The sequence below is a fragment of the Idiotropiscis lumnitzeri genome, chromosome 14 (genome assembly GCF_059441095.1).
Source record: "Idiotropiscis lumnitzeri isolate Australia: NSW breed Sydney's pygmy pipehorse chromosome 14, RoL_Ilum_1.0, whole genome shotgun sequence".
Classification (NCBI taxonomy): Eukaryota; Metazoa; Chordata; class Actinopteri; order Syngnathiformes; family Syngnathidae; genus Idiotropiscis; species Idiotropiscis lumnitzeri.
This window is the reverse complement of record NC_142404.1, coordinates 12,024,998-12,051,062: the sequence shown is the minus strand read 5'-3', so window position 1 is coordinate 12,051,062 and position 26,065 is coordinate 12,024,998. Positions and strand designations below refer to the sequence as shown.

Here is a 26,065-nt window from a genome sequence, read left to right as displayed (position 1 = left end):
ACAATTGTGCGGCAGGTGATACTTCAGTAACGTCATATCAGGCATTAGCATTCACGTAAATAAATGAACATCCTCGTTCTTTGGTTAGAGGGGATTAAAAAAAAAAAAAGCATGTTCAAGAGAGACAGCCGTTGTTCTCCAGCATGCACTGTTGGGACAAGCAAGCTAAACAGACAGGGCAGAAAAGGGGCCATATTCACATGCAAAGAACATGACGGAGGGGGGGGAAGACGCATGCTCTCCAGCCCAATTTATTCCTCCTGCGGCACCGCTTGGTCACATGACTGGCCGGCCGAGTCCCCAGCCTGCTATTCTGCGGAGAGTGCCGAGACCGCTCCAAACGCCTCATTGAGATTGATGGCGTGCCACTTTGTGCTGACAATTCTGCGGGGCAACTGCGCCTAGTGTGCGAGGCAGCGCCGGTTAACACTCTCACACATACACAAAAGTAGAGACGGCCATCTTTGGTAAGCAGTCAAGTCAATCAATCTGACATGAGCACCACAGATTCTTAATTCAAGACATTTTTTGGACAATTTCATGGGAAGGTTTATGTTCTAGCAAAGGGACCCAAAAAAAAAAAATCCCTAACATTTAGATTAGATGGGTTTGGTGTGAAAGAACAAGACTAGAGATTGCGAGCCAACTATGTAGAACCTCTCCCGAGAGATCAAGCTTCAAACTGATACACCATTTTCTTTTGGCTGAAGTTTTTATGAAGTCTGGAGAGCCATCTTTTATATTAACAGCATTTCTTGACCTCTGCTAAAAGTGAGCGGCTGCAGTTTGCCACGGTGTACTGTCAAATATTTTGATCACCTCAGTTAGTTACACAAGTCATAAATATTCAGTCACACACCGTAGCAAACTAGAACCTCAATATTGAACGTGTCGTTAAACCAACACCTGACAAAACGGAACAATATTCATTATGTCTTTATGTGTGTGCATAATATTTGATAAAGCTCTTGTATTGGATCTCATTATATTGCGTAAGTGGTCGGAACGCATGTTTTGGCTGGAACTTCATTCTATCATAAATCACAGACACCTAAGCGGAGTGTGCAAAGTGGTATAAATTAAAAAAAAACTGCTGCGGTACTGATGGAACCACTCTTCTATAGCCGTAAATTGATGCATGTGTCGCACAGAGTGAATTATTTGCAAAGTCCCCTGTCACAATAGCAGCTTACAATCAATTTCCTTTACAGTCTGTATAAAATGGCTCAAACCTTGACACAATTTCGTGCAGCGTATAGATTCCCGCGGAGCTACGAGTCACGGCAAAAGCATGCCATAGAGTTAACGCAAACAAAAGACCCTTCTTCCCAGTCTTCTCCATTCGAAGAGCTGCAGAAAGAACTTTCAAGGAAAAAGATCATGCAAAGACAACTGAGCAGCACTTTCTAACCATCATTCGTGTGATGGCTTCAAAGAGCACACATAAAAATGAAGAGACTTTCAACAAGACAAAATGGGCTGGATGGTGGACCCGAGCAATTAGTGGGTCTGCATTGCGCAAGTTGAAATTTTGTTAATACCAACCGAGTGACTGACTTGATCTTATCACGTATATATAATGTTAGCTATCCGGAGGGACTCTGGAAAGCTCGCTGAAGCAGGGTCATGCATGACAGAAGGCTCGTTCCCACTCACTGAGATAAGGGAATAATGTGACATGGCACAAGGCTGCGCTGGCAATCACAAACGCTGCAGGAGTGCAAAACAGAATGGAGAGTCGCTCATATGAATGCGCGGGACAGAGCGTGACCGAAAAAGCGGCGTGGAAACAAGACGTCAGGTGCTCTGCCGGTCATCTAAAACGGATCTACTGGATTTACTTATAAGGATGTGAAAGACAGCCGCTATGACTCAGTGAGTGACAAGGGCCAAAGAAAGAAATGTACGCGTGGGGAAGGAGACTGAGAGGTTTTGACAGGCCCATGCAACAAGGTCACTGGCCTCACTTCCTTCCAAACCAAAATTGGCATCGCTTCCACTCATCTCAGGCAAAGAGCAGCGGGCGGTTAGCTAAGGGTGTGAAAAAAAAAAAAGCCATATTTCCACCAAGCGGTACAGTTCAGTTTAGCATTTTCCCCCAAGATTTAAAAATAAAAACCTGCATTCAAATTTTGCCGATTTGACCTGTAATTTACGAATTTTATGATTGAAATCGTTCCATTTTTCAACTGTTCAGCTCGTTCCAATTAGACTTATTTTTTTCTTTTATTTATTTTTTTAATACAACCCCAAAATTAAAACTTCAAAGATCCAGTTTGCCAGGGCAAGCCCATCTCACCATGAAGCCTTCGCAAAAGTGGACTTAGTCAACAAATTCAAAATTCCTCTGGTAATTTTCTAGTCGTATTCATAATAAATATTTGTTTAAATAATCGGCCGATTAATCGATTTATCAAAATCTTTTTTACTCATATCAGTCAGGCCCTGGACATTTTATAAATACAATGCAAACAGAGCAATTAAAAATTCCATAATTCACACTTGAATATGAGCGTAAATGGTTAATTGTCTGTGGTTAACTGGCAACCAGTCCAGGCTCTCCAACGCCTCGCACAAAGTCAACGGGGATAAACTCCAGCTCACCCCTCACCTGAATGAGAACAAGCGCTAAAGAAATAGAACGAGTGGATGCTTGAGTAAAGACAAGGCGCAAGCATTTCCACTTGGAAATTGCAGCAGTCTGCTCTCATGGCACACTTGGTCATCTCGTGAATAAAATATATCTAACCAACAGCCACATGCTAAGCGCTTTATTAGCCTTGATCCAAATGATGTACCGAATATGGCGTGATTTTTCTCAGTATGCTGCTGTAAATGAAAAACTATGAAATGAACCGTTCCGAGCTGTTTGACATTTCCAAGTGGAAAAGGATGCCTAATAATAATAATAATTCTGTTATTTTGAAAAATGGGTACTGAACTGAACCGAAATGTACTCGCTTGGTACAAAAGGGGCTGAAGGGCAGGGAAATGCAAAGGCAGCAAAGAGAAATCCCGCAAAGCTGAAGAAGGGGAGGAAGAGGGTGATTTTTGGGTGCTTGATGCTCAGGGTGTCCGCCCCCCTGTGCCCTACCCTCAAGTGTGATGGGGGGGATGATGCTGCTGCTGTGATGGTGGTGGCTGTGAGGACCCGCTTCTCTCTGCTCATTGGCTGACAGGTGTTGGGCGGGACTAGGACGAGCGATGGTGACGCTCGACGCTGCATCGCTCGAGTAGTCAAAACAATCTGGGAGTCAACAACACAGACGGGGAAACGTGGTTCTTTAGTGGCAGCGGCCACCTCTGGTCTCATCATCTTACGACGCTACAATTCCTAAAAGCGACCTACGACTGGCCTTCGACTGTGATGACGGCGGAGGAAATCTGCAAGCACCATTTTGTCATGACTTGCAGAAAAGTCGGGTGAAGAAAGAAATGGAAGCAGTGAGACACAAACTACATGATGACAACTACAGAAAGTGACAGGAGACACCATATTGCACAGTGCGAATGGTGTGATAGGAATCTCTCTCACTGCTCAGAGGACCAAAATAAAATGATTCAAATCATTTTCTCACCTAAAAGCAGCTTCTTGTGGCCTTTCACACGTCGGAAGACATATCATATTACCATGAGAGATATTTGCATTATTTTCAAATGGTGATAAAATGATGACATAATATATGAGCATGCTGTCCATTGATGCCGTCTTACCTTCTCTCTTCCAGCGGTGGCGTCGGATGGAGGCGGTGGTGATGGCCGAGATGGAGATGCGGCTAATGGTGGGCGTCACTTCCACCTGCAGAACTTTGCGCCCCTGCGGTTCGTTCGGGGCGCTGTCTGGCAGCGAGTTCTTCATGGCGTTGCCCAGCTGGGGTTTGACACATAATGCGAAGGGACAGCCATGCGGCAGGCAAATTAATAACGGTGAAGGTTTCGGCACACTGGCGCAAATGTGTTTAACCTGTCACTTACCAGGAGAGGCTGGGAGTAAAGCTCCAGCTGGGCTCTGTACAGAATGTCCTCCAAAGCTTCCCGTCCCATTTCCCACTCTCCATTGTATCTACAAAAACAACACAGACACACGACGGCGTTGAGCAATGTCAAAGATAACATTTCCTCAGATCCACGCAGTCAACAAATTCTTCTTACGTAAGAGTGAAAAAGCAAGATTCTTATCAAATCGACTGATAACAGAGTTAATTAATTTCAATACGTATAATTTATATATAAATTTCCTACTACATATTTCATGAGTGTCTTTTTTAAACTAATTTTAATAGATCACACTTAATAAAAAAAAAATTAGTACCAAGCATTATTATTTTAAACAGAAATTAGGGTTTTGGCTTTTCTAAAAAGTACTTTTCTTTCATTAATATATGTTAATCAAATGCAAATGTTAAGTAAATTTAACTTTGCAAAGTGAGCATGGAAATCAATGAACCTTTCAACGTTATTCAGATTCATGCCCCTGTAATTTTCTACTGTAATTAAAAAAAATGGTAACTATGGGGCTTACTTTCTCGTTAAAAAAAATATATATTACTAAAAACGAAAACGTTACATAAAAATTGGTGTGTGTATTTTCTTTTCTTTCAATATTATATTTAGAGTTTAATGACTATGGTTGTAGCTTAGAATGGTTCAGGGCTAGAGTGCATCAGAGTGACATCTGCTCCTAACATTTTTGATCCTCAAATAACTAAACAAAATAATCAAAATATTTTAAAAAGCTCTTCTCTGTATAATGCTATGAAGTTCAACAACTACAAAAATAAATAAATATACTGCATTGTTAAATTAACACTGTACTTCTCTGGGAGCTCCAATAAAATCTGACCATGATCCTTGGGAGAATTGTGGCGACAGCTCTTGTACTGGATTATGCAAGTGTACCTAATGAAGTGGCCGCCCGGAATAGACGACAATCAGCTGAGACACTTACATGGCATGATAAACAGCAGTCAGCATCTGCACCATGAACTCAGGGTCCAAGAGCACCCGGTTGCAAGGCTCCCTCCAGAGTTTCTGCTGCTGCCGCGGGAAACCGCATACACACAACCTGAGGATGGCCCACACACACACGCACACACACACACACACGTCGACACCAATTGTGAGCATTATGTGCTCACCAGGAGGTTTGACTCAAGGGCTGAGTATTGTTCTCCACAGTCAAGCCTTGCCGTCTGTCTAAAGCAGACGTGGGCAAACTGCGGCCCGGGGGCCACATGCGGCCCGTTAAACGTTTTAATCCGGCCCGCCGAACTTGAAAAAAATTAAATGAATAAACCTTGCTTTTGTTCACTTTCATTTAAAATTAAATGTATTTATTTTCTCAGATGAGTTGAGGTTACCAAAACACTCCATCCATCTGCTACTGGTCCAGCCCATCTGTCATTTTTTTTTTTTTAAGAACTACAGTACTTTATTCATTGAGGGATTTATCAGATGATGCATCACAATTATATCAGATCAGATTTTTTTTAACAATTTAATGCAAATTATTTTTGCCTTCCAGCAATGGCTGCAAGCAGTTTTCAGGGAACCCAATTTTGACAACATCAACGCTACAAAATACGAACATACCCCCTAAGAGGTTGTGATGCGTGCTCGACGTTTCAGCCGAGAAAAGTAATAGCCCAGCTGTCCCAAAGAGGCTGTACATTTTGTACATTAAGTTCATATTGTAATTCCACTATTAAGTGCCATTAAAAGAAAAGAGCACAGGTGTAATAAAAACAAAGCAGTGTGCCGCAAACACGAGGCAGCAGAGGAGACTTAAGTCAAGGTCGCATATATTTACGTTGAAGATATTTCCCATATGTATCGTCAGTCCATGCGTGTGTATTCCTCACCGTGAGCTCATTCTGCAGACCGACTGATAAGAGGACAGGGGCATGAAGACCACAGCCGAGTTGTAGCACAGCATGAGGAAGCACAGCACCTCAAACCTGCAAATGCACACCAACGTCACAATGACGGTGTAGAATCACATGGCAGCATTTGTATTCCAGCACAACTGAGCCAAGTTTTCATATTCCGTTTCTTGTCATAAACAATAGTTCAGCCTGACCGATGGCTTTTCACGTGCGCAACGGAAAGTCTGCTGATCACATTGCCCGTTCCGAGCGACGAGCGTACCTGTTCTGAGCCGTGAAGGTCTCTCGCTGAGGGTGGAGGCCGCTGTACACAACTCGGATCAGGTCATGTTGACACAAAGCTCCTTCTGTCAAGGCCATGGAGCCCAAGCTTGAAGGCTACACATACAGACAAGATAAATGCACTACGAATGGAAATGTTCACTGGCATTTATCGTTATGTGGTGCAGTCCTGAGGTCACATCTAAGAAGTTTTCAACCATTTCTTCCCGCTTTTGTGTACAGTTCACTGGGCCAGAGTGTTCTAGTGGCTAGCACAACAACCTCACACTAGTGGAACGGGTTCCAAATCTCTGCTTTGGTCTTCCTCTGTGGAGTTTGCATGTGATTCCTGTTCTTGCATGACTTTTTTTTTAATGGGCACTACATTTCCTCTCATAAAAACAGGCAAAGCAGGGGTGATATTACAATTATTATTAATTGATCAATGGAATAATTGATAGAATAATTGATTCTAAAAAGATTTGTTGGTGACTACGCTATAATTGAATCAAGTAGCGGGTCGGTCCACGTTTGCCCGAATTTGGATTATTTTCAACCCAAGCGTACTTTATTTTAAGTCTTGTTTCATTAGATGCCATTATACATTTTATTTGATAAATTATTATCATTTATTAAAAATTACTATTACCATCCACCATTCCACATTACACCAGTGTAAAAAAAAAAAATAAATAAAAAAAAAAAAACATTTCGAGTCGTGAATGCACCTTTCACTGACAATGGCAATCAAATCCATTATAATTCTGAAAACTCAGTGGAACGTAATTACAACAAAAAGAGATGACTATCAGCGGGCCTCTTCATTGTGATGAAGCTCATAGTTAACGTCACTCCTAAATTAAACCGTTTTGTTTTTTTCTCTTAAGGCCCATGCATAGGTCTGAAGGGGAGGATGGATTAATTTAAGGAGCGACTCAAGGGTATGCTAATGCTGGCAATGTTTTGCTGTAGTCTCTCAGCATGCATGCGCAAGCCTCTCAAGCTTGCTATTACAGTTATAAATCGCCTTCAGCTGGCGCCGCCCTCGTATGAAAGCATATAATAAACTCTTGGAGCAGGTGGAAAGGCAATCCTCTCCACGTGTGGGTGTTATTTTACGAACCTATGTTAATGAATGACTGTGCTAAGCATGCAGGTATAGCTGTAAAGTAACGTGATGCCTCATTGCAAGTGCAAACATTGCAGTGCCAGCCCAAATACTTAGTCTTATTTCTTTAAAGAAGAAGAGGAACAAAAAAAACTGGGCAGGGGTTCTCACCTCATGATAAATCGACGGTTTGGATAACGACGGGATGGTGAAGGAAAGGAGCTTGCTGTTGCCATCTTTGTCCACAATCTCCTGGTAAACAGAAAAGAATACAGAGAAGCCATGACAAGACAGCCACGGAGCATTTCTTTGACCAATCAGGTTCCTAATGCTTAGTCACAGGAGTAAGTCTTCACCACTTAATCAGCACAACACACTGCTGCAGGGCTCAAGTGAAGTTTCGTGCTAGGCAGTCAATGAATCATCAGACTGGCATAATGACGATAATTCGTTTGAGTTGCATCGACAAAGAGAGGAAGACATTCTCAACACATTTGTCAATAATTTGTAAAAAAAAGAATAATAAAATAAATAAAAAAAATAAGATACCTGTGCGAGGACTGACCAAGAGTAAAGACTTGAGAAAAATCAAATTAACCTCATTTGTACTGTCACACCTAAAAACACCACACCAACGCAATTGTAGAGCTGCACGTTTTTAATTTTCCCATCAAGTGTAGACATTATTCATCCTTAGCTTGTAAACCCGCTAAAGAGGATTATAAGCGCTGTCACTGAGACTAGTTATCAAAGCACTTGTTTTTCAAGTCTCTCAGCATGTGAAGACCGATAAGAACATCGTTATAATTGCGTCATCAGATTTGTGCTGTTCAAAGGGTGAAGAGGAATTCGGGGGAGGTGAAGCCTATTGAAAGTGCAAAGCAAGATAAGTACAACTCATTTTAGCTACGAGGCAATATTGATCCGTTTGAGTTTTTTCAGCAAAAAGAGAGGACAAGATTCTGGAGCGAGTAGAAAAACATCAAAATCAATTTGATAATAAGGACACATTTTGAAAGGATATTAGGATTGCAGTAAATCGGAGAAACAGCCACGATTGCTCAGATGAGTCATGATCTATATTTTAGTAGTGTGATGTCCTCTTGACAATCGTTGTGCAATGGATCAAATAAATCACGGGTCGTATCGGATCACAGATGGGATCGTTTTTTTCAGATCAGAATAGAATTAAAAAAAATTATAGAATAAATGAAGACAATTTGTATTTTCCTTTTTTTTTTCAGAATGAAAAAGGCCTCAAAATGCAATTTAAGGCACACTCCCTTAATTTAAACATGGAGAGCGCATTACAAAGTAATCTAGGGCCGCAATATTGAAAATAAATAAATAAATACAACAATGGACACCCTGGGCATCAACGACGTAATGTCAATTAAAACTGCGATATGGCAAGTCGAAACGTCGACAACAAAAGTCAGATTGGCCGTTACGCCAACTTCAAAGTAAAAGTCAAATAAGGCCATTGGCATTAGCATTAATGACTCGATGTATTAATTGTACCTTTCATTTTGAAGTCAGCTTTTGCTGATGCGGCGTGAAGGAAAAGAAATTCTGTATCATTTAATTTGAGGACTCGTTTCACTCCAAATTGCCAAAATACTCCCATACTTATGTGATCCACGAATGTTTTCAACTTCCTCTACTGCTTTTATAGTGAATGCGGACTAATCATGTTGCCCACCGTGCCAGGTCCGAAACGCTGGGCTTCATCCGTATGGTTCACAGATCAAAGTTACACCACTTAGTGAAGGTCTCGCCTTACTGGTTTGTGCTCAGAACCAAGCTGTTTATCAGAGCCCAGGCATGAAGACGGTGGTATGCGTGTGTAGAATAAGAGGAATACATTATGCATGAATATACTTCGAGGAGCATCGGCTGAAATGGAGTGCTATCTATTGACTCGCTCCCGCTCTCTTCACACATTTTTAAGATGAGCATTCCTGGTGATTCAATCTAACCGCGGCACATTAGATGGAGTTTTCCCTGTGGGTTGTCTTTCACTTTGTGGAAATGGCGTATCTGACAGAGAATTTAATGATTTGATAGGATGTCGCAAGGAATTCACTATTCATTCAGCTTCTATCTAATTAAGATGACAACAAAATGTTGTGGAGAAACATTTCACATTTAGCCTCAAACGTGAAAACGTAAATTGATGATCCCTCATCAATAATGCGAGTCAAGTTGGGGTCGAGACTAGGCGTCATGATTCGCCTGACCCAAATGCAGCCACCCCAGATCATGTGATAGCAGAACAGCTATGCTGGGGAGCAAACAGCTCTGTTTCCAATGATCAGAGCACTTACTTTACAATTTGAAGAGTCTTCCAATGTAAAAAAAAAAAGTACAATAAATGATGATCAGAAAATTACTTTGACACCCCACAGTATTTAGAAAATAAAACATTAACAAGGTTTATTCATTTAATTTTTTTCAAATTCGGTGGGCCGGATTAAAACGTTTCACGAGCCGCATGTGGCCCCCGGGCCATAGTTTTCCCACACCTGACTTAAACAGTCACAAGGACTGTAATTATTTAGTCCAAATGTATGTTTGTTAATGCCAGTGACATGTGACAGGCAGAATAATTAATTCCACTAGATGGTAAAAGGCACAATTAACACAAGTATCCACCTTTTGCCCTCAAACGACAAATTATACATCTCTGTGTGGAATTTAAAATGTCTTGATTTTAAACTGAGTGCAAACATTTGTGAATAAATTAAGATCATCAAATGTATACTTTTTATATTTTTTATTTTATGGTGGGTCCTGAAGATTTTCCTCAAACTATCAGCCCCAGTTCAATGAAGGTTGAGAAACTGCTACGAAGCTACTATTCTGCAAAACAATTCAGCAAAATAAAAATAAAAAATGGAATTTGACTTTGTACGGTGCTGTCTGGTGACATTAACCATAAACAAAATGGTGTGAAATCCTCTCCCAGTATAATTGTAATTTCTTTTTCAGAAGGACTTTTTTCTTCATTTTCCAATTTCCTACCGTAACAGACATGTACATTGTCGGTTGATCAAATCAAAGGACAGCAGTGCGTGCAGGACCACATTCCGCACGCAAAAATGACACCCACCAGGTTGTAGATGCCCAAGAGGAGAGCCTCGATGCAGCCATTGCTCTGACGATCTCCGCTGGCCGTGACTCGAAGATACACCCACACCAGCTCGGGTAGAAACTGCATTGTGAACCGCCGCAAGCGGTCCTCGGAGCTGCGGTACAGCTCGAACAGCTGGTGGCACACGGGCTCCAACAGCTGGATGGATCAAAAAGGGGACATGCGTAAGAACATACGATTCTGTGCCTACGGCTAAGGCGCTGATCTGATGAGGTCGATCGCACACGAGTCGCTCTTTTTTTTCCCCAGTTCCAACATCATAGCTTTCTAACACGGGTGCGCATCCTATTCACATAACCGAGCGAGGCTTGGGGGCAAAGTCTAGTCAATAATGGGAGGTGTGACGGAGAAAAGGAGTAAATCACCATAATGAAAATCCGGGAAGATGCTCTTAAAAGAGGCAGCTGTTGTGCTCCTGTTCGGACCTTTTAGTGGTGATTAACTCAAGAGTCTAAAGAGCACTCTTATGTACACGCACGGAATAAATTTGGCCCAACAGGTCATCGACACCTATCCATTTCTTACATACGGGCACGCTCGCTCTCTATTTTATCACTAATGAGATTGCACAGGCAGAGTTGACATTCGGAATTAATTTAAGTCTGCGGTTGGTTGATATCAAATTTGACCATGAAGGAGCAGCGAGAGAAAAAAAGGCTGCCAAGATAATTGGATTCTCCCACTGAATCACTGTGTGTAAAATTAGAGTTCCATATCACTGAGTGTCTCTGGCCTTTCATCAAAGATTGCCTTCAAGCCACAAAAGCAAATGTAGGCACTGGATATAAACTTTTGTTTTTCTTTTTTTTTTTTTTAAATAATTATTTAATTAGCTGAACGCCTCCGACGTGTACTAAATATTCACTTAAGTTGCAGAAAAAAAAAACATTTCTAATAATACATCAACTCAGTGACGACCATAGACTTGGAATTTATTTATTGCGATAGATGTCCTGGGTGCTCAGCATAAGATTGCTCAAGACACATAAATCAACATTAAACTGAAAGTAAATGGTAGTATTAGTAATGTAGTAGTCAAATTAATTTTCCTGTCCATATTCATCAGAACATTGGGCAGGAAAAAAAAATGAACTTCTTTTTACGCTTGCATTCCAGCTAAGCATGTTAGAATGGCACTGAAAACATTGCACGGCCTATATAGTAGCTAAACCTGGAAAAAAAATCTGTTTCTATTAGTTCCAATTGGAATATTGGAGGTAAACTCGTTTTTACTTCACTTTTGTCCTATTTCCATTATGAAATTTGGCCTGTGTTGCCTATTCTATGTCACCTCATTGCCGGGATCCTGGATGACCCTGTACAGCGCTGGTACCAAGGAATTCTTCAAATGAAGGCTGCCAGCATAACTTGAGAGGTGGGTTTCTGGTAAGGACTGGATACAAGTAGAGAATACAGTTTTAGTTTGGCTGAGTGATGACACATTGGTCATTTCTTAAAAAAAAAAATCTCGCTGGTGCTGACACATAAGACTGCAGCATTTCATCATTCACATACATTTTAAGCCGCATTTAGTCAGTAAAGAATCCTGGCTTAACCAACAAGCCGTTCCGGTCCCTGAAATTCAAATCAGTTAAACACTTTAAATTCTTTTCTCCTACTGAGGCACGGCCGAATGAAGGCAATGTCAAAAACATTCTGGGAAACGTGGAAAAAAAAAATCTGTGACAGGGTGAGGAATATGGATCCACTCTAGAAAAGGAATTCTTGAAATCCACTTAGAAGAGGCAGAGCAGCCTTTTGCATGATCAAACACAGCGTGTTGCTCTTCAACATTCACACAATGAGGCATACCTTCTACTGAGCATTTCTTTTTTTTTTTTTCGTTTTAACTGTGGTCACAATGGCTCGCTCTTTTTTTTCGTTCTTTATTGCACATGCTTAGTTTTAAACTGTACATGAATGTATCAACTCAAGAAACACGACCATGTAAGGGCACTGAAACAATATCACCCTATCTTACACCAACACTGAAAACAAATTTCCAAAAGTAATCTATCAATTAATAAAGAGTCAAAATTAAATCATCAAAAAAAAAAAAAAAAGTGGCATTACCTTGAATTCTGAGAGCCATTCTTCAACAACTCCGCGCTCTGAACCCAGCATCTTCATCAGAGACACCCCTCAGCTGCCTGGTAAAAAGAGAGGAACACAGTTGACTTTGTTGGAATGACATTAGAAACACGCATTTTAAAATGTTACATAAAAAGTCTGTAAAGGCTCTATGATGGAAACCGTTTGACCCAGGATGAAATATTTAATTTTTTGTGGCATCTCCTAATAAAATAAAAGAGGAGATAGTGACTCAGTGCATGGCGCTGGCCACACGGTTGCATAATGCGCTACTATGCTGACCTCACCTGTCAACGTGAATCAACGAAAAACAACCATCACCACAGCATCCATATGGGCTGTCCCGAGGTGGCCAGCTTTCGGATCAAATCTTCAAAATGCATAAATAAAAAACCATATATGTTCTGTTTTGCTCATGTAGCACTTATCAGGGCGATGTTCATTAGAATAAAATGCAAATTAAGGTTATTTGTAATGTATACTGGATTGTTAAATACTATTACAACATCAAGTTACATTGGAGTTTAAAATAAAATTAAAGGAATATTCAACAAAATGCAGAGAAACGACAACATAGGCAGGATGGACAGAGGATGATTTATCTTAAGAAGCATTTGCACCCAGGGACATAAAACAATAGACACACACACAAAAGGACACACAATTTGACGCGAGCGAAATAGCGGCTATTACTTTTCTAAATAAAAATGCTGCCACCACATAATGTAAGATCATATTTAATGCTGTGCAGGGAACTTGTTTACAACATCAGAGATGCCGCTGACGTCGTGGAGTAGACACATACCAAAAATCTGGGCGAATCTGAGTATTTACCCAACCATCCGTTCACAGACACCTCGATTATCGGATGTGTCGGAGTGATTATTCTGTGGTGTGAGTTGCGTTAAAAGGGACTTTTCCTCCTCATCTGATCTATTCAGAAAACAGTAAATGTAATCCAGTCCAATATTCCTGATCGCAAATCCTTACGCGTGCAATCAGTGAGTTTGGCCGCTCCGAAAACTCGAATGCACTCAAGATGTTAAAAAAAAAAAAAAAGAAAAGAAAAAAATCAGTATGTGAGTACCCGTCTCAAGATTCCATTCTAGTTCATCTGAGAGGCTGTTTATAAGACTAGTTTGTCGCATACTGTAGGCCTTCGTTTTTCTTACCTCGGTGAGCGACAACTCAGATCTCCGCAGGGAGAGCCGAATGGTTTTCGACTGTGTCACACATCTTTGAGGGTCACCTGAGACAAGAGCAGAACAATTAACACAAATACCGGGAATCTCGTGTTTCAAAATTGAAAAACTTGGTTACACAAAGATGGCGGGGACAGCAGAAGAAAAAGCCATTGTTTCCTTAACACGAGTGCATCGGAAGTTGGCACATGTCTAAGGCAGCTTGCGTTCAGATTCTAACACTAACAAGGGAGAAGTGAAAACCTAAAATTGTTTAATAGTTTCGGTTCAAAACCATTTAGTGAAGCATTTGGATTGAAACGTTCCTATTTTGAGGGATGACGCAGGACAGGAGAAACCGCTTACTAAGATTTCGAGCAAATCAGGACTCCGCAAGCGAAGGGAATACGCCGCTTATCCACGAGATACACACATTTCTGAGCTGATTAAGCATTTTGGAGGCAGCCTTGTGTTCATCTGAAGGCCTCTTATGTAGAAACACAATTCAAAAGTAGGACTCAACGAAAACGCAGAGCACCAATCACGTCTGTCTTGTAGCGGCGTGAGTCACATCCCATCTAATAAAAGCTTGATATTCCTGTCAGCCCTAACCACCCGTTTGGTTTTGATTTAAACATGCTAACTAAAGTCAGTAATGACGCTTAAACATTAAAACAGCTTAATCAGAATTAAAAGCTGGCATTAGCATAGAGCATGAAGCGCCTCTGGTCATGTGAGTGGCCACAAATAGCTTGCGTGACAGAGGATGATGAAAACACCGTATTTCAAATAAATAGTACACAATTGGCATTGCCTACAATTTTTTCACTTATTAACTCATTCAATACCATAGACGGATAAATACGTCAAAATCCTTTTTTTTTTACTGGGCTGGTCGTGAATGAGTTAAGATGGTTAAACAACATAAAAAAAAAAATTCAAAAAAATTGGGGAGTAGCCTCAAGTTGTAGCTGTGTTCACTTTAAATGCAATCCAAGAGTGACTCAAGCGCATTCAAATCTGCTGTGTAAATAAATTAGTCAAATGTTCTCACTGGGGCGAGAACATTTGGTTTTCTGTTGTGTTCACAACAGCACCCAATGTAAAATTGTATGTTTCATCCGCCCTGAGAAGCCAATAGCGCAATACCGTGTTTAGCTCGCCAATTAGCTGTCACGGTTAAAATACAATACCGAGACAAAAAGCAAAGTTCCCTACGAGAGCCGCTCCTTGAATATACAAGATTGGCTCATTGTCTACAGCCGTGTTTGCAAAGGACTAGCAAAGCACCAACCCATCCTGTTTACTGTACTTCAAACCCAGATTACAATAGCACAAAAAAAACACTGCTAAATAGCACCACCGTTGGAACAAAGCCTACTAATGGACTTTGAACATAAAATTTATTATTCCTTTGTTGATTCAATGATTTGTAGTCTGGCTAGGGCAAGGCTTTCCATCTAAAACAACAATTGTCTTGAATATTTATGGAATTAGAATCCACTATAATCACAGTCTTATCTCACAGTCGTAAACACACGTTAAATGTGTCGCTAAAACACTTGGACTGCAGGTCTAAGTGCCCAATTCAGTTCAGTCCATTTATTGCCAACTTAAGATTTATCTATACATTTCAAGTGATCCATTTCCAACATGTTCTTGCTAGCAAAAGTAAGGAGACCAATTTCATTCAATGGAGTCTTGAGGGCGGCAAGAAAATGGAGCAAAGTGGTGACTGTGTCATGTGCTTTCATTTTGGCCTTCTATCGCTTAAGTCAGGCGTGGGCAAACTACGGCCCGGGGGCCACATGCGGCCCATTAAACGTTTTAATCCGGCCCGCCGAACTTGAAAAAAATTAAATGACTAAACCTTGTTAATGTTTGATTTTTTTAAATACTGTGTTTTTTCAAAGACATATATATTGTTGGAATGCTTTCGTTCACGTTCATTTCAAATTAAATGTTTTTTTTTCCTCCGATGAGGTGAGGTTACCTAAACACTCCATCCACTTGCTCCTGGTCCGGCCCTTTTATAAAATTTTAGAACCCATTGTGGCCCACCAATCAAAAAGTTTGCCCACCCATGGTTTAGGTAATAGTTGCTTGACCACTGAAAAAACAGCGGTTCACCTCACCATATGGTTTCGGTTGAGCCCGCTTAGAACCCTGGCTGAACAGGTTGGAGAAATAAATACCTGTTAGCATCTTCTTTTGCCAATGAAAAAGCATCAACGGGCAACTAGAGCAGAGTCAAGCCAAGTAAGTACCATGCAGTGGAAATGCAGGATGCAATTTAAAAATGAGAAAGATACGTGAAAAAAAGTCAAACTGAGTGAAAATAAACAAATAGGCGAAATACAAATTTGAGTGGAACCCAAAATAAATTAATTTCCTCATGGCATACTAGAGGGCACTGATAAATCTTCCTCCAGAATCGCACAATACTCTTTACTCATTATACAGTGACGTGTCTCTAACGCTTGGTGAATCATTCCACGACGGTGTTCAAACTCCGAATAAAGCAAGACAAAGAGACATTGTCAACCACTGCTGCAGTAAAGACAGAACAGACGACTTTAAATATTTACAAGGATAGCCTTTACCAGAAATTGTCTCCACAGCAAAACCACTCGCCTTTGAGTGTCTTTTTAGCACAATTTGCTTTTAATTTTCCACTTGTTTTAAAATATCGGCAAGATGGGACAAGATCTTGATGTGTGTGATCTGTATACTTCTTACACACCTATTCCATAGACTTCTTGATAGTACCATCTCTCTTCAAATAGCACCACCCACTTTAATAGAAGCTGTGCCACAAAAATACAAGTCATCCCTTTCCATAAATAAATACCAAACCTGAAACAGATCCCTTTTTTCTTCAATATTTGATGATGGCTGTAATTACTTTTACAATGAGATATAAATGACGCGCTACAGTAGATGCCGTTATCAGACTGTTGGCAGAGGAGACATCTGCAAACTCCAGACAGGATGGCCTGAGCTGAGAAGTAAACTCTGAACCTCTCAGAACTGTACAGAAAATACGCTAACCACAAGTAGTATACAATATCATACTTGTAATTACTTAAAAGAAATCCACAATAAATAATGCTGACCCACAATTAAAAAAATGGCTGGTACTCAGTGCCATTGATAAAATAAAATACCGCCACCATAACTATAAATAAGGTATGTACTGTAATAAACGTATAATAAGCTCACTCTTAAAACTATGTTCGAAAACCCAAATGAGTGGTGTCAAGTTTCAGAAGTCCGACATTGCCTTTTTTTTTTTTCTCCACAAAGTCATCTTAGCTCACTCAAGCATGAATTATTGAGCATGAGCAAGTTCTGTGCTGGTTTGTGCCACTTCAGTCTGCCCTTTTTTTCTTCATACGGATATCCAACCAAATGAGGTCATCACATCAAGGGACGCTTATAGCAAACAACTAAGTACAAGTACAACTCAGAGGAAACCGGGAAACACTCATCCTTTCTTAGTGTGTGCGTATTTGCAGGAGGTCTTCGAGGAACACCCACACACAAACAGTTCATCCAAACACTTTCCAGAGGAAGGAGGATTAACTCCTAATACGCAACCACGGTGAAATTGACGGCTGTAATCCGCACCCCGTCGGCCTCTCTTTATCGTTAAAGAACCAGCCACTCGGCGGCGGCGGGCTGCCACCTTGGGAATAGGAAAAAAAAGTTTCATTAATAGCTAATTCAGCAGTGGGGAATGATTCATCTTTATTTTGAACGAGACGTGCACTGAGAAAGGAAGACAGGTACGGAGTCGAAACGACATGCCAATGAGGTTTGGGTGCGCAAAGGTCATCGTCAAACACGAAAGCACAGTCAATATGTTGCCGGGCAAAATCAATGATTCTCCTCCAGGACACAAAAAATGACATTTATTTGGACAGGCCAAATACATCCTGAGCTGGTTCAGCAAGATTGAGTGAATGGCTAAAAAAAAAACAGACTGCGATGGTGATATGCGATAAGGACGGGGGGGAAGAATTGTCTCCACTCTCAGCATCATCCTTCTCTCAGAGCTCATAGGCCAGGCGAGGGGAGCTGAAGCGTACACACATCCAGAGCTAAAATTAGCAACTGCAGCTGCAGGGCCAGACGTGCTGGGATGGGCCCATGTTGCAACACACCATCTCTCGCTGGCACACACAATGTTCCACCAATTAGACAGGGCGAGCCACAACAAACACGCGGGGAGAGCGCAGGTGAACACCAGCAGCATTCTGCCGAATTCTGAGGCTCACACAGATGAGTTGAATGCAAACTCAAAGCGTGCATACGCCCAGTGGACACTCATCTTGGCATAATTATATTACATCTGAGTGAGAGAAGGGATATTGTTTTGATTGGCGTGCAAGGCAAAAATGGGATTTTTAATGAAACGCTGCGGTGAGTAAGTACATGTTCGTTTTTCATAACGAACTGGATAAAAGTCTTGGAAAAGGATTATTTTTTTTCATTGTGCTAATTTTGATTACTGTAATTACGTCGAGCAGCAACTGAGGCAAAATGGAGTACACAACCTGCCTGAAAGCAGCAGCGGCGTTGTTGACACAGGTTACAGTCCACTTGCATTGGAGCAAAGCGGGACAGTGAGATCCCTCAGAAGAAGCTGTTGCAGCATGGCTGGAGTGCACAACTGGGGCCTTGAAAAGTCTGCAATTTTCAATATAACGAATCAGATGGGCAGGATTTGTTGGCCAAGTTGGTTTGTACACTGCTTAGTGCGACCCAAATTTAAGAGATGGATTTTGTCAAAAGGTGATTATTTCCAAAGAACAGGTCAGACTTGATCAAGGAAACCTCATGAAATGCTTATGACTGCAATACAGACGTGACACAAACTACCACATTTCCGGACTATAAGGCGCACTTGTATAGAAGCCGCAGCAACTCTTTTGGGGGGGATAAAATCTTTTAAAGTCTTTTTTTTTTCCTCTTTTTACTGAAATATCTTAACAGCCAAAAATTGCTGTAAATTCCAAAAATATGATTGTTGAGTTCACTGAGAGTATAACGTCCATACAGTCGGTGTGAATGTGTGCCAAATGGCTGTTAGCTGAATGTGCCCTGGGATTTTGTGGCCATCAGCTGATGATGTACGCCAGCCACATCCGCAGAATCAACTCCAATTAACCGCATCCCTAAAGAGAACAGCTCTATAGAAAATGAATGGAACGATAAATGACAGCTCAAGGTTCATATACAACACCTGGTGAGTCATATCCAGATGTTCCGTTCTCAACCACGCAATGGCGACCTGAAGAGAAGTGTGCTGACCTGCTTGATGGAAACATGGACGGCGGACTGATGGGTATTGTAAAAATGCAATTAACGCTCCATTTCCTCCACTAAATAAATCATAGCAAATCTAAGCCCAGCGTTTAGCCACCATTTAGCATTAGAATGGATCCTCATAAATAATCAACACGTCGAGGACAGGGCAGTTGAGCATTGACTGAAAGGGATATCAGATTGAAATGTGGTGAGTGTGTGTGTGTGTGGGGGGGGGGGTCGTCGTCTTTGCCGATACAACGGCTGGTAAGCAAGCCTCAACAAAAGGATGACCTTGAGCTTGCCAACCACAAGGCAGACCAAAGGCTTTAAACCACAGAAGGAATAGCTGAGAGGGAGGAGAGCACAAAAGGAGTAGGGGCATTAATACTCCGCGCTGGTCCTGAGAGCTCGGCTTCTGCATTAAAACCACGATGATGAGATTTACATTTTGGCTCCATAAAGTGCAATGCGGCTGGTGAAAATACTAGCCTAACAATGACAAAATGCCCACAGCAACTAACTGTAGCCAAACTAATAAGCATTAGTGAGACCACTCCCGATGTTATTATCCTTTTAATGCCCTGTCGCGTCACAGCGCACGTTTGATAACAGGCGGCGCGCTCCGCAGTGTTCTCTCCTACGCTTTCCGTCCATGTATTTCCAATCCCATCTCAACATCAAATAGCTGGCGCTAATTCAAAGGCTCCATGGATCACCCGGGCTTTGGCGACTGTTCAACTTTGCACTGACAGGGGAGTCGTGACCGGCACAGAGAACCGACGAGCGTGTGTGGAGTGGAAAGGATGATGCCCGATGAAGTTAGCTAACACCGACCACCCCGTCACATTTAGACAAAACTTGTGGCCGCTCCCACCTAGGAATATTTTTAATCTATTTTTTTTCCAAAAATTTCTTCGGGATGTCTTTTTAATGCTTGGGCTCAATGCGCCGGAGCAATTTTGATGGCTTCATTGCCTCATTTGGTGCGTGCGAGTCAACTGGAAATAAATCTGTACTTTAAGTAGGGTTGCTCATCTCGTCTCTAAAATGCGGCTTTATTTTTCTTGGAAGTTGTAGGTTCTTTTTTAGCCTCATTATTTAGCCTGTTTGCTTGACTTGAGATTGTTATTTTACTCAACTTTGCTAAATTGAGGGTTTACTTTGTCCTTGTGTCACATGACCAAGTTGAGCATTTTCAAAAAGGCACAGGCGAATGGACTTGATTTTCAAAATAAAACTTCCTTCAGGCTGGTGTGATAAAATATTTTTGTTCAGTCTTGTTGAGCCCTAGGACTCGGCGGTGGGTGTGCACTTCACCCAAGTATTATTTTTGCATGGCTGGTGCCAATACAGCATGAAAGGCAAAGCGAGGTAGCTTCATTTAAATAAGATTTTGTAAAAATTGATTTAACACACCTTTAACACATTGGTCCCCAAACACTGGGCCGCGGCCTAGTACCGGTCCACAGGCCACGTTGTACCTGGCCGCGGTGGGCTGCACAGACAAAATAAATCATTTTTTTTAGCCCCTCCCCCAGTTTGCTGTCTGCAAAAGTTATGGACGTTGAATGAACCAGTCCACGGCGGAAAAAAAAGGTTGGGGACCGCTGCTTTACCAAACAATTTGTTTTTCACATTGGAACAATCTTGACGTAGTAAGAATGTATTCGCTTTCCATTGTAGTATTAATAATTCACTTGAAAAGTACTTTATTCCCCCAACCAAACAGTCCTTGTACCAAGGACTTTGGGACGAGACAGTCACAAAGTGTTTGCTTTATGTGCCGTCTGAACGCTCTCGTTGATGTATTCACAGGTATCGATCCATCATGTACTTTGTTGTTTAATCTCGAGCATTTTCTGGTTCAGTGCTGGGCCTCCCGACAGAAAGATATTCAAAGAATAGCTGCCGGTGTCGTGCAGATTGCAGTGGCAGCCAACACACAGATAGTTATGATACAAGGCAAAGCAGTGAGTCACATCCAGCCGACTGTCAAGTCTGTGCACGCAACCCGCCGAAAATGATTCCATTATGGCTTTTAAGCACACCAAGTACACACCAAGAGGCGGGGGGCGGTGGGACTAATGCAAATTGTGACACGTTCAAAGAAATATGTGCTTTGCAGGTAAAGTGCATGTGAAGTCTTGGGTTCTCTTATCTGAACGCTCTCAGGAAGAGCAAAAAAAAAAAAAAAACAAACATTTGACTTTCCTCCAATGGCGAAAAAGGGGAACCTCAGTGGGCTTGAAGCCTGTGTTCTCCTCTGCGTTCATGGGGGCGAGCGAGCGCGGTGGAAAACAGTCCCTGCTGCTAATCCATGTCCGGGCTAATTACAGCTTTGATCCTTTGGGTGAGCGCGTCGCCGAGAAGGGAGGGAGCCAACCCACTCTGGAGCTATACGGACATTGTTTCCATTAAATCAGTCGCGCTTCAAACACACCTGTGTTACGCATTTGCACTGCTGTATGCCATTAATGCAGTTTCAAGTATCTGGCCATTCATTTTTCCAAAATGCTCATCTGGTTTAGGGTTGTCCGAAGCTGGAATGTAGCAATACCAGATGACTTTGGGTAAAAAGACCAGTCACGCTCAGATTTCCACATACGTACGAGAACTGACCCCAAACTGCGGGTCCACTACACTGTTGGTGACTTCTGTCTCGACTAGTTCAACACACTGTTAGCTATAAGAAACAGCTATGGCACAACTGCAAACATGGAACGAGGGGGACTAAGTTGACCAGGCAACTTTGAACATTGGGAGGTGGTGTGAGAGCCATAACAGAAGCGGGATGACGCCAATGTGCAAAGGAATGCCATAAAGGCGAGACAAGGGCGCGGCGTTGAACATTACTCTGGTGTCTCCCGCCCTGTTGCTTTCATACAATCGTTGCAGTCCAACGAGTGCAGAATTTCAGACCACTATGACAGCGTTCCCCCACAATATTGCGGTTCTGCTACGGCGGCATTGCTACATCGCAGTAGACTCACCAGAGCTTGTAGTAAAATATGTTTACAATATATGTAATTTGTGTCTTTTAATATGTTTAAATGATTTTGAAGTGTGTGGGAAGGGTACAGCTATCCGTAAAAAAAATTACATATGTGGTCTCTTTATGTGCCTGACTGATTAATCAGCCAATATGAGCCATTTTGAAGTAAGACGATTTTTTTTTTAAACACATTAACACAGGCGTGGGCAAACTACCGCCCGGGGGCCACATGCGACCCGTTAAATGTTTTAATCCGGCCCACCAAACTTGAATAAAATTAGATGAATAAAGCTTGTTCATGTTTTATTTTCTACATACTCTGGTGTGTTAAACACAGATATTTTGTTGTAATGCTTTTGTTCATTTTCATTTAAAATTAAATGTATTTTTTTACTCCCATGAGGTGAGGTTACCAAAACACTCCATCCATCTGCTCCTGGTCCGGCCCCTCTGTCAGATTTTAGAACCTATTGTGGCCCACCAATCAAAACGTTTGAACACCCCTGCATTAACATATGACATTAGAAAAAGATAAAAACATTCAAACACACCACCCACCCAACAAAAAAATAAATTAAAAAAATTAAAAAATAAAATTAAAAAAAGCGGATTGTAATGTAATAAAGATAATTTCTTTAGAATCTTTATTTTTTTAAGCACTAAGAGGGGGAAAATGTATTCCTTGTATATTTGCTTTATTAATTGGAAAATTAATTGGATAGCAAAATTTTATTCTTTCAAATACAGAACTCATCATTGGCCTAAAAAGAAAATCCTTGTCGGACGGGCCCTAGTCTCTTGATATAGTGAATTTTCACCAATTGCAGATGGGTTTGGAACGATAACCTCAATGTTAAAGGAGGTTTACTGTGATGTGTTATGTTGCTGTGGCAAAGCAAAACAATTGCAGCAATATCCCACTTCCAAAAAAGACAAAGGCGGATAAATGATGACTCAAGATGCAGCAATTCTGGAGGATGTCTTTTGTAAAACGGGCTTTTACTTTTTACTACGTTCCTCTCAACAAGAACCCCTAAGTTGCAGTGATCATATTTTATATGACGTGTACGTTTAATGCGAAGCGCTTTCATCAGACCTCACGCCAGCAACATCGGAAAGATTTTTTTTTTTTTTGAAACCTCACCATAAACAGCCTCACAATAGATTTCAAAAGGCCTGCGAAGCACAGGTGCCATTTGTCACTGAACGGGAGAAGATGCAGAGAGACAGATTAAATGGGTAATTGGGAGTTTCTGCTCTAAAATAGCCTGCTGTCCTAGTGATAGTCCCAAAACACATAGCCACAAAGAAAAGAGGAAGGGAGGAGGAGGAGGAGGAGGGGGTGATGATGATGATAATTGAGGATGAGCAGCAGATGGTATGGCATCGGTTTTGCATATTTGCCAGCAATGCTATGATTTGAGAAACCCGCCTCAGCAAGGATGAGGGGAATTAATAAAAGCCATTATTGTTCAGTGCGTTGTTAGCTTTAAACATTTTGGAGAACCAAACAATCCCTCCAGCGGTAATCAATCATCTTCCTGTTTTAAAATAACCACACGGGTGAAATGTGGTGACTGAATAGCAGAGGCTCATTTAATAAGTGACCATGCCCAGCAGGGCAGGTGTGGTCAGCTTCACTACTCATTAATCAGACGGTTAATACCATAAGGCAACTCTGTGAAAAGATCATTAAATTCCTAAAAAGTTTACAACCTGATCGAAGGGGAATTGGGCCAACTGAGAAGGAAAAAAATGCTATGATTACAAATGTAAGCACACATTTGCGCTCATATTAGTATCACCATATTCTTCGTAAAATTACGGTTTTTTCCCCCATAACGTTAGTTAATTCATTTCAGTTTTGCTTCCGTAAGATCGGGGATGTCGATTGTGGCTATGTAAAGCCCTTTGAGACTGTCTGTGATTAAGGGCTATACAAATAAAATTGACTTGACTTGACTTTGTTTGCATCAAAAATTTTATTGAAAAGTTATGACTTTTTTTAACAATTGATTTTTACTGTTTTTCTAACAACAATACAATATTTACACTTCACAGAATTTAATTCTTGTAAACTTTTGGATTGTATTCGTCTGAAATTTTAACATACCTCGTTCTATTTAATAGGACCAGATAGCTCACAAATTACAACTTTGTCAAAAAACTATTGTAAAAATACAATTTTATTTTCTTCAAATGTCACCATTTATTATATTACAAGTTAAGTATTGTAATATTACACTAGTCTCACAACATTGACTCATTTCCTGCTATGTACATTACGAAATTTGTTTTCGTAAAATCAAGACATTATTCTTGCAAAATTAAAACTTTTTCTCGTTATTATTACAATTATGTTCTTGTAAAAAGTAACACATTTCCCCTATTTAATTGCATCTTTTTCTCATAGTATGTATTTTTCCATAATGTAGTGTTGATGCAGTCATACTGTTGAAATATGCAGCCACATATAGTGTTTCACTTTTCTTGATTTTTTTCCCTCATCCTATATTATTTTTAGTTTCTTAAAATTATTTGCACTTTCTTAAAATGTTTCACATCTTCATTCTTGTTACTTTACTACCTATATCCTTTTGGTTATTTTCATAAAAATCTACCTTCATTTTTGTAAAATGAAAACTTTTTTTCTCATTTATATCATGATGCTATTTGGTAATTGTACATTTTTTTTTCTCATGTTACAACTTTAATCTCATAATATTACAAATGATTTTTGACAGAACTTTCCCGAGCAAAATGACAACATTTTCTCACAATATTACATTTCCACACATTTTATCTTCAGAATTTTAGAACGTCTTTGTCATACTCTTTGGTTCTTGAATTTGTAAAAGTATGACTATTTATTCATATAAAATTGCAACTTTTTTTCTTGCGTTTAGTAAATTATTAGCTTACTTCTGAGCTTTAACTTCAGAACATTAAAACTGCTTATTCATGATACAACTTTTTTTCCTGCTAAAACTACAAATAACGACCCCCGTTTTTTTCACAAGTTATATACTACCATTTTATCCTCGAATATGACTGATAAAATTGCAACATTGTCATAAGATCATGACTTTAAGGAAATGACTATAATGTCAGATAATATTTGAATTGAATCTTGCAATTACGAGTTCAATTCAGTATTTTTTTCTCAGTGACTCAATCATTCAAACCGACAAACATTGCAGCTACACAACAACCCTAACATTAGGTACACCTGCATGAGATTTAACACATAAAATTGTGCAAACAAACAAGAAGGACATACAACACTGTTTGATTCGGACCCTTTTAACTTGAACATCACCGATTTTTTTTTATTACGTTTGTAAAAGCTGCTTGATATACTGTACGGTGCAGGTGTACCTAATAAAGTGTCCCGCGAATGTCTCGTGCCACCGTGGCACAAAAAAAATGCACGTTACGTACGCGGAACAACGCCGGCTTGCATAACAATGAACACTGTACTTAGATTACACGTTAAAAGATTAAAGTGCGTCTTTTTCCTCTGTCCATACTTCCAACCCGTCGCTATCCGCACAAACCGCCACCAATCGCTCGGGTGTCCCGCCGCGGCTAGCTAACCTTAGCTCAGCTCTTTAGCTTGGCCCATACGGACGTCTTCCGTCCTCGGTCGTGACCAGGCCGGATACCGCTTGCGACTCATCGTCCGCCTTGTCCCTCCGTTCCACCCGGCTTTTAACACTTTGAACGCCGCGTACTAAAAACGCCTCAGATACCCTTCAACCTCGCACAACCATGATGGGAAGGCGTCAAGTCAGCGCCTAGTGTCCTTTTTTTTACCCCCATTTCCTAACCAGCGACTTATGAGACACCCACCTGTAGTGACGTTCGTTGCGGTAGCTGCGCCCCCCGGGAAGGGAAAGCGTGGAGGTGTTTGGCGAGGGCGGTCACCCGGGTCGAGCAGCTCCCCTCGCGCGGATCCCAGGATGTGACCGACAGCAGCGACTACAGTGCGTGCGTGTGCGTGAGTGCAATGCGACGATGCTTCAAGCAGCGCGCGTCGCAATTGGTCGAGCTGAGCGGAAGTGGCGCTCGCTTGCTCAG

General features: G+C 41.1%; 1 protein-coding gene across 3 annotated transcripts in view; it reads right to left on the bottom strand.

The window, feature by feature from the left end:
* The window catches only part of hycc2 (hyccin PI4KA lipid kinase complex subunit 2), a 30,915-nt gene extending 4,897 nt beyond the window's left edge, over nucleotides 1–26,018 (bottom strand). The window contains exons 1-12 of one of the 3 annotated variants that reach the window (XM_088315891.1): nucleotides 25,838–26,018; nucleotides 13,672–13,748; nucleotides 12,482–12,558; nucleotides 11,700–11,801; nucleotides 10,367–10,546; nucleotides 7,426–7,506; nucleotides 6,148–6,263; nucleotides 5,862–5,957; nucleotides 4,949–5,065; nucleotides 3,976–4,063; nucleotides 3,715–3,871; nucleotides 3,095–3,247 (exon numbers count right to left, since the gene is read on the bottom strand). In XM_088315891.1, coding sequence (XP_088172017.1) covers nucleotides 3,095–3,247; nucleotides 3,715–3,871; nucleotides 3,976–4,063; nucleotides 4,949–5,065; nucleotides 5,862–5,957; nucleotides 6,148–6,263; nucleotides 7,426–7,506; nucleotides 10,367–10,546; nucleotides 11,700–11,801; nucleotides 12,482–12,538 — 1,147 coding nt within the window. In that variant the 5' untranslated portion in view covers nucleotides 12,539–12,558; nucleotides 13,672–13,748; nucleotides 25,838–26,018. Of the gene's footprint in view, nucleotides 1–3,094; nucleotides 3,248–3,578; nucleotides 3,600–3,714; nucleotides 3,872–3,975; nucleotides 4,064–4,948; nucleotides 5,066–5,861; nucleotides 5,958–6,147; nucleotides 6,264–7,425; nucleotides 7,507–10,366; nucleotides 10,547–11,699; nucleotides 11,802–12,481; nucleotides 12,559–13,671; nucleotides 13,749–25,837 lie in introns of all 3 variants that reach the window. The other 2 variants (XM_088315892.1, XM_088315894.1) reach the window with 2 other exon arrangements.
* Between the last annotated feature and the right edge of the window lie 47 nt (nucleotides 26,019–26,065).